The 9467-nt window shown below is 45.7% G+C and overlaps 1 protein-coding gene across 1 annotated transcript; it reads right to left on the minus strand.

Annotated features, from left to right (window-relative positions):
* Window positions 1-6889: 6889 nt before the first annotated feature.
* Window positions 6890-9010, minus strand: LOC119391213 (complement C1q-like protein 3). The gene is made up of 2 exons (XM_037658886.1): window positions 8805-9010; window positions 6890-7591 (listed from the first exon to the last, which is right to left on the minus strand). Exons 1-2 carry the CDS (start codon window positions 9008-9010, stop codon window positions 7183-7185), a joined length of 615 nt encoding a protein of 204 aa, XP_037514814.1. The 3' UTR covers window positions 6890-7182.
* Window positions 9011-9467: the final 457 nt, after the last annotated feature.

The raw sequence follows: 9467 nt of genomic DNA on the forward strand, positions 1-9467 counted from the left end.
GGAGCATAACAAGGGCTCCGACGATTTGGTATTTAGAATTACCACACTCCAGAACGAATGCTTATTTTATTTCTGCCGCCTGTCTAAAATGTTCTTTCTTTCATTCCTTCTTTCTCTCTCTCTATATATATAAGTAATACGTTGCTCAAGATAGCGCAGTTAGATACCCTTAAACATGCCTACACATGCCTCATTGAGCTATTAATTATTATGTGAGTACTTATGGAGTTACAAAATATCATAAGATTGCCTAACTAAACCTCAGTAACAAAAAAATACTAGCGCCTACTCCAGTTTAACGCGAACAATATGTACTAGGTTTGCTTCCCACAGCGCCGTTCACTATCTTAAAATGTTGGTGCTGTGTAACTGGCACACTATGTACATGAGTGATGATGGACAGGCGTTTAAACCTAGACATATATGGTGATACGCTAGACAAACACTGCGAAAACTGTACAACGTCACAAAAATTACACCTTTTGACGATTGACATATGCGCGGAGTAAATACGACTGCGCAATCACGAAACACATCTTGCACATATTGTGCCCTATTCGATGGGAGGCTAACCTGGGCCACCAAGTCATTTGTTCAGAACTGCGGAATAATGTTATCATCCGTATTCTGCTCCCATAATACACTTTATAATAATATCTGGATTTTTACGTTCCAAAACCACGATATGATTACGAGGGAAGCCGTAGTGGAGGGCTCTGGGAATTTGGACCACCTGGTGTTCTTTAACGTGTACCTAAATTGATGTACACGGGCCTCTAGCATTCCGCCTCCATCGAAATGCGACCGCCGCGGCCGGGATCGAACCCGCGACCTTCGGGTCAGCAGCCGAGCACCGAAACCACGGTGCTCGGCTGCTGACCCGAATCTGAGGCGGACCATAATACACTCTCGATGGCCTACTGTCTTGACCTTAATTATATTGTACAAACATAATATGTATATATGTCACGTTCATCCCTCTATCATCACCAGACCAGTGACGATGTATTAGCCCCGAGAAGTTGGGGTGTCGCCACCTGGCGGGAGGCGTGGATGACGTCACGGCAAGGACTCTTCGACGCCCGCCGTGACGCGCCGGCATATCGCGCGCTTGCTTCGTTCGCTGTTCCGCTGTTTACGTTCGCCTTTTTCCTGTCTCAAGCTTCAGATGAATGACGAAAACAGCATCGATAATGTTCCTATTAAAACGACAAAAAGTTATATGCATTTTTTCTTCACAGTCCCCAACGGTGTCCGTGCGCCGTCGTGCACACTTTGAAAGGGGTGATCAGGTTTGTCGTTGTGTCGTGCTGCTAACTTCCGGGATGGGTTTGATTACCGAACACAGCAGCCGCATTCCGACGGGTGTGAAAAGCAACATTCCTCTGCTTAGATACAGGAGCACGTTAAAGAATTCGAGGCGGTCAAAACTAATCTGCAGCGTGTCTCACACTCATGTCGTGGTCTTGACACGCAAGACATTATTAGGTTGCGTTGTTCACGGGCGATCCTTTAAAAAATATCATGGCTTCGCCTCCACAAGTGTCATTTGCATCGGACGCATCCGGGATCGGTGGACAGCGTTCTTGCCGGCGTGTCAAGCGCCGCGCACGATTATGAAAGCGATTGAGCTTCGCAAAATATCTCGAAAGCGCTCGCCCGAGAATACCGCCGCAGTTGTTGTGTTTGTTTTTCTTGTGTACTCGCTCACTCATCATGTTGTTTAGTTTCACGTTTTTCTCCCAATAATTCCGGGCTTCATTTCACAACATAAAAATGTTGAGGTTAATTGTGGAAACTCCTTATTGCTGTCAGATTGTGTATTCATGCAGCATCGTAGCAAAGGCGCTGTTACACTTGTATAAGTACTAGTTTAGATAGCCAGCTCGTAAATTAATGTTCTTTGTATTTGAGATACCCCTGGTCATCATCAACCTTTATGTGGACATGACGTTCGAGACCATTAATTCACTCATTAAGGCGAAGGACGTTTAATTAATACGTGGGCCACGTCACTGAGAGTGCCATCGAAACAGTTCAAAATGCTCATTTAGACTTTCAGGCGTTTGTTTTGCAGGCGATTGCTATCAACAGTGCTCCCACGTGAATTTAACATTACCGCATGTGACCCGGCGGTTGATCGGACCAGCAGTACAGCAAATCAGGGTATACGTCCACATAATACCAAACGAGCGTTGAGAAGAAATGTTTTCATAATCCAAGTATACTAATATAATTTGCTGCGGGGCTAGTTGGTGCATAGTTAAAGTATAAGACGATGGCGCAAAAAGGGACAAGGATGTATACGTCTCTTCTTCCTGTTTCGTCCTTGTCCCTTTTTGCGCCACCGTCTTATAGTTTAATCAAGTATAATAACACCTCAGAATTTCCGAAACCATTGTGTGTGGCAGTATTATTTTGTTTAATGTTCCGGATGTAATTAAGTGATTGTTTATGATAGACAGATTTATCTAAAGTCTCCTGTAGCACAAGGCGCAATTCTGTCAAATCACCTAGATAATCTGCAAAGGCAGACATAATTTGTGCGATAAACCACAATGTAGTTAGTGAACTGAAAACGTCCTAATTTAACTTGTAATCTTCGGGACGCGTGTTCTAACCGTGGAGTCTACGCCAAGTTGTAATGAAGTGCGAACCATTAGCGTAAATTATGTAGCACCAATGTCTTGGAGTACGCCGTGAAAACAACGAATGTCTTGCTCTCGTGCATCACCATTTTCACGGTGAATCTTCAGTTCGGACGGGAATTTGCCCATTATAAGCTATATTATCCAAACTTTCTCAGCTTACTAAACGTTCGCTATTAATTGAAATTTCCACCTTCTACAGTAGGAAATCTGCATCTCAAGAACGAGCAGTAATCACCACCGGATCGCGAATGAGCGGGCACGCGGCGAGCGCAGAAAAAGGCGAGCCTCGGCTGTACCTCGGCCGCAGAGCAAGCGAGTCCTTGCCGTGACGTCACATCGCCGCGACTGCCGCGCCGCCAGTGTTCGTTCTCGGGGCTAATAGTACTCGTTGCTGAGTATGGAAGGCGTGGTGGGTTCGAATCCTGGAAGACGGTTGCGTTGTAGCGTCGTCCGAACGTGATCCGCCGCCGATGGAGTCGGTGAAGTGGCGGTTGATGGCCAGGGGTTAGAGGAGCGATACCGTGACTGCACGGGGGCTGCTCGCTCCAATGCCAGCCACTCAAGCCGGAATGTGTCCGACGGTTGTTTCGACTACATAACGATCGATGTAGTCTCAACTCATATCAGGCACAACCGGGGTCGTTGCAACCCTGCAGAAGTCGTCGCGTCGGCACTCGCTTCCCGGAGATGCCGTGCGTCGGGACCTACAGGGGGCCAGCCCCCACACCACTCCTGCTTTGCAACGAGAATATGTATGTTCAAGCGCACAGTTTTCAGTATGACCCATAAGTAGCTGTAAACACAGCCAGTTCCTACTACCAGTAACCTCGTTTGCGTGGATTCAAGGTCAGAGCAATAGCCCATCGGGGGTATATTATGGGAGCAGGACACGGATGACGACATTATTCCGCAGTCGAAGAGCACTTGATGTACAAATGACTCGGTGGCTTAGGTTGGCCTTCCATCAGTTAGGGCACAAAATGAGTAAGTTGTGTTCCGTGATTGCGCAGTCGTATCTACTCCACATCAAGCATTAACCGAAAGGTGTAATATTTCCTGCGTGGTACCATCTCCGCACTGTTTGTCTCGCGGATTACCATATATGCATAGGTTTCAAAGCCTGTCCTTCATCAATAATATACAGAGTGCCCCAACTATCGAACACAAACATTTTGCAATAGAGGATGACAAGTTCTGCTGATTGGACAAGTTGATGCATCATATAGCTTTGGCGCAACTCAGTATGAGCATGAAAGAAAGGGAGAGTTGGAAATTTAGCGCTCTTCCTGTCACCTGTCTTTTTCTTTCCTTCCTTATGTTACTTTCCTTCACGCTCATACTGAGGTGCGCTAAAGCTCTACAAGAAGTAAAATATGAGAAAGACGTTATGGGAAGCAAGGTTAGCACATACTGTTTCGCAGTAAAGTGTTGTAGGCGCTAGTATATTTTTGGTTACTGAGATTTAGTTAGGTAAACACAATCTATTTTGCAACCCCAGAAGTACTCACGTAATATACAATAGTTCGATAAGGCATATGTAGCCATGTTTAACTCTAACTGCTCTATACATCTAACTGCTCTATATTGGACAGCGTACTAAGTGAATTTTTTGGCTGTGTATAGAGAGAGAAAGAGAAAAAAAGAAGAATAAATAAATAAATAAATAAATAAATAAATAAATAAATAAATAAAGAAAGAAAGAAAGAAAGAAAGAAAGAAAGAAAGAAAGAAAGAAAGAAAGAAAGAAAGAAAGAAAGAAAGAAAGAAAGAAAGAAAGAAAGAAAGTTCTAGTATGGCGACAGAGAGAAGGAAAAGCTTTCGTGTTGGGGTGCGGTGATTTCAAATCAGCAGGGCCCTCATTATTCTCATTATTATTCACCGTGAACCTCAGTTGAGAGGTTGCAGTACACGTGTCGGTGAAAGTGGCGGAGCGAATTCGTTCATGTTACCCGCAGACACCATACACGAACTCGTACGACTAATTAGACGTCTCGGTAAACGAGGATCACCGCTCCATGGTTGTAACACGCGGATTAAGCAATTCCTCCTCGAGGAAACGCTCCTGGTGAACAGTTTCAGTGAGAGTGGAAACGAACGTAGCAAGAAATTGTAGATCTCGTCCTACCTCGAAGCCCGGCGCAGAGTTCTGAGAAAAGACAGAGTCTGATTTACGTTCTTGGAGAGGAAAGTCCGGCAATACCCGCTCGTGAGTAGCAGAAAGAAAAAGAGAAAAGAAAAAAAAACCCGTAGGTATTGACGTCATATAATAATACCTGGGGCTTTACGTGTAAGACCACGATATGATTATGCGTCACGCCGTAGCGGAGTGTTACGGAAATTTCGAACATCTGGTATGCTTTAACGTGCACTGGCAACGACACGGGACTCTAGCATTTCGCCTCCATTGAAATGCGACGGCCGCCTCCGAGAGCGAACCCGTGACCTTCGGATCAGCAGCCGAGCACCGTAAGCACTGTACTGCAGAGGCGGTTTTGGAGTCGTATATAATCGAGAAACCTTCTTGAGGTAATGTCGAATATCGTAGCCAATCGCTGTATGACTATGGATTTGATTCCCTGGTCATGTGCCTGTGCAACGTAAGGAGCAGCAGAAAGAAAGGCGATCAAAGTTTCTGCGATCGTGTACACTTGCGAGGCATGATATCGTCGAACGAGCGGTTTTCACTCAGAGAGAGAGAGAGAGAGAGAAAGAGAGGAAGATGGAAAGAGAGAAAAATAAGTTTTATTTTTTGACCAGGCTTCTTTGGGCTCAAATCGAAGAACGCTCGTCAAACAAAAATGTTTATTTCCCTTTCTTTCAATGAGCGCGAATCGCAAGCACTGCGCGACCATGGCGTTGATGAGTTATGCTCCCTTGCACAAGAGCCCAAACTCCGCAACAACCTCACATTGTCAGTGACCTGGTAGAGCATACACGCGGTATACTTTTTGTTTTTAATACATATTACGTCATTCACAAATGGACGTCTTTTCCGCACAAGGGAGCACGTTCGTAAAACAAGAAAGGAGAGAGAAGTGATAATGTTTGGTGCACTACGGGAGCTACCGCAATATGACAATGAATCAGAACATCGCTGGATGTACAGTGGGATGGAAAGAAACGCGAGCAGTGCGGCATCTACATGCTTTGCTGTTTCGCATTTCGTTTCAAGCGGTTGTGGCCTGGATGGCAATAAAAAGCCACTAGAGTCATCCATGATACAATAATTCAAGAACCAGTCTAGCATCTTTTCATTGACACCAAGGTCAGAGCGTGACGAAAAGAGCGCGTCGCGCTGTTCGCGTTTCTTTTCATTCCCTCTGTATATAGCCTATATTTCCTCAAAGAAGTGTGTTGCAGGCAGGCGTTGTGCCCCTCTAGATGGCAGTTGTCAGCCTTCTCTCGCCCTCTGTCATCTGTGTCCTTGTGTATTTGTGTATACAAACTAAATAATAATTCGCTGAACTGCACTGCACTTGCGCCGGCAGCATGATGTGGCCGAAAAGCGCGGAGTTGTGATAAGCAAAAGCTCATCGTGTTATGAAAACTGTACAGAATCCCAGCCGGACTTTCTGTATACTACCGTACTGGCATACTGTGCACATGTCTTTTATATAACCCTTTCAGTCACGGTGTGTACAATCGTACACATCAACTTCGAAGTCGCATCACGCACTGCGTGTTTCTTCAAATGACCTGAAAGTTAGTGTGCACATTCGTACAGGCTTCCTGAGTGGACTACTAGCACTTATTTAACCTCATTAAGCTGTATGTTGCTGCAGATGATCACTTTGCTAGAGACACTACCATTTTCGACGATCGTTCGACGTGCGACGTTCCAGGACCAACGTCAAGAGTATTTTTTTCTTCGCTCGAAAAGCATACAGCCAAAAAACAAACTGTGCAGGCATTTTGGGCGTAACAGATGATTCCTTTTGTGCAAAGATTGAAGCTGACTGATTGCAGAAAAATTAGATATTTAATTCCACGCTAATTAGCATTAATTACTGTAACTCTCACAAAACAACACATTCCTCCATTTTATTTCTTGGAATGTAATACTGAGTGCCTTGAAATCATGCCATGGAAATTTGATGCATTTGCAGACAGTGCATCATAATTCGTGACTGAAAGGGATAATGTATGCGGCGAGAGAGAGCTCCGCATATATTAGTGAGGAAAACGAGAGGGGAACTATGCACTAGCCAATCGACAACAATAATTTTATCTAACGGGTGATCGGCAGTTTTGTCAGCTTTGAAGGGTACAGAAAGAAATCATTCGGGGCACTTGTATTCACAGATGATAGTAATGTCGAGCGTGCACCCTGGCCAGACCTCCATGTCACATCATGCTAACACTATCAGCATCATAACCAAGAAGCCTTTACAAGGGCTTTATTCTTAAGAATGGTACAATAAATATAACATGAAAATGAGTGACGGGAGAAATTAAAATACGGATACAAGATGCGTGAAAGAAAATGTTTGACGAAGAGGCAGCTGTTCTGGCGGGGGATCCTGCAAGCAGCCTAGGAATGTGAAGCAGCTGTAGTAGCATTCTTAGCGAGCTTCACTCGATACATGCGCTCTTCGATGTCGTCGTACGGATCCGGTGAGGGTAGGGGTCCCTCAGTGACATCAACGACAGGACCATTGCGTGCCATGAGCGAGTCGGTGCTCACTGTGAAACCGGAGAAGGAAGTGAACGCCCTGTTCGGGACTGACGACTCGTGGATGGCTCCGTCCTCCAAGTATAGGTAGACGACGTCACCTTGGGACAGGTAGAGCACGGCCCCGCTGGAAATCCAGCTGAAACCATTGTTGCTGGCGAACGCGGTCACCATGGGAATGCGGTTTCTCCGCAGCGATATGCGGCACGATCCTTGGCTCGGCGCCATGGCGGTGAATGAGAAGTAGTAAAGGCCGGGCTGAGAGCACCTGCGCATGCGTGGCGAGGAAAAAAGTATAAAAAATGCAGAAATGTGCAAATGCATCTTAGAACTAAAAACGAGCAGAGAGCGGGAGAGAACTTGAGAGCGAACGAGCGAGAGAGTGAAAGAGAGAGAAAGAGAGAATAGATATTCCGAAGGAGGGGAGGTTAACCGGAATATAAATATCCGGTTTGCTACTTTGCGCTGGGGAAGGGCAAGGGGAGAGAGATAGGCGGGAAATACTACAATAAGGAGAGAGAGAAAGAGAGGGAGATGGAAAGAAGCTAAATAAGACACACGCGCTCAGAAACCGCGGAAATTTCATAGTAGTCACTCTTCAGAGAAACTTCAGCAACGCATTAGTCGCCTTCCGGTGTGAAGCTAAAGCATTTCAACACTGACTGCTCGGACAGTGGCTGATTGTCGAGGCGTGCTAACACATCAGAGGTATACTGCCTCGGGAAGTTGTAGCGAGAACAATGGCACATGACGTGCACAATAGTTTCCTCGCTGACGCAGCCGTCAGAGGCAGCACTGCTTGCTATTCCAATACCGGACTCAAAGGTGTTTGCGACAGTCCATGACTCAATTCAGTAGCTTTTCAGGCTGCGCTTTTATAGAGTGACTTCACCCGCGATGGTTCAGTGGTTATGACGTGCTGTGGCGGAGCACAAAGCCGCGAGTTCGACTCTCGGGCGCGCCTACTGCACTTCGCTGGAAAGTCATTGTATAATAACGCTTGTGTGTAGTGTTCTAGGTTCATGTTAAAGAAACTCTAGTGGTCGTAATTGATCTGGCACCCTTCCTTCAGGCGCCAGCTGTAACCTTTAATTCTGCCTCTTCAAGGAGCCCTGGGGGACCAACCTTTACATCACAGATCTGAGGTTAGATTAACATATTCCATGGCCGTATGACACCATTTCTGTTCAACTTTAGTGTTGTTATGCGACTGGACTGCGCACGTATGTGTGGCGATGTGCCAACGCATTCCAGGTCGTAGTGCACTGTACTTGTTTCAACTTTATCGCCGCTTGTGAGTGCACACCGAGCTTATGTGATTTTATTCCATGACTTGATGGAGATAGTTTTCTCCATGTACGAGGTCTTCACACTTTTGAACTTTATGCGAAAAGGAGTAGCCGGCGCCATGTTACATGAAGGCACCAACATCTCCTAAACATACACATATTCAATATATAATACAGAATGTAAACACCTACCGGAAAGCGCCTAGCTCTTTGGTGATATCCGCGATCATGTTGGTGAGTACTCGATTGAAGCGGATGTACGTGCCATCCTGGGTGGCCTGCGTCATGGTGAAGCCCACCATCGCACTTGCTTCTTGCGTCGCGAAGAATCCGACTACCACCAGCACTGGTAGGAGCAGCCGGCTGGCAAAAGTAATGGCGTTGCTTGTGGCGCCCATCGCAGAGGCTCTTTGATAACTGTCGCAAAAAAATAAAAACCACGAGGTTACAGTGATTTATGCACAGAAATCTGTTAAGGGAATTATTTGACCCGAGCTTTGGAAGTATAGCCTATTTTACTTAAGACACAGAGGCGTCGCCACCTTAGGCTTTTAAACGAACGTTTTGTTGTTTTTGTATATCGCAACGCGAATTAATGAGGTCATGAAGCGTCGAATGCACCAACCCAAAAGTTCTCATGCACATGCGTCTACCGTAGCGCTGTTCGTTCAGTTGCTAAACATACCAGACGGCAAGACTACAACCCAGTATGGCGGCACCGAAACACATCCGTAAAATAGTCGATGAGAGCCGATGGAACTTGTAAAGCATGAAAAACTGGGTTAGTTAGAAGCCGTACATTATCAAGTAGCCAGAACAGCCAGTCAGTTGATCGGTGAGACGTAAATTTTCTTT

Source organism: Rhipicephalus sanguineus, chromosome 4 (assembly GCF_013339695.2).
Source record: "Rhipicephalus sanguineus isolate Rsan-2018 chromosome 4, BIME_Rsan_1.4, whole genome shotgun sequence".
Classification (NCBI taxonomy): Eukaryota; Metazoa; Arthropoda; class Arachnida; order Ixodida; family Ixodidae; genus Rhipicephalus; species Rhipicephalus sanguineus.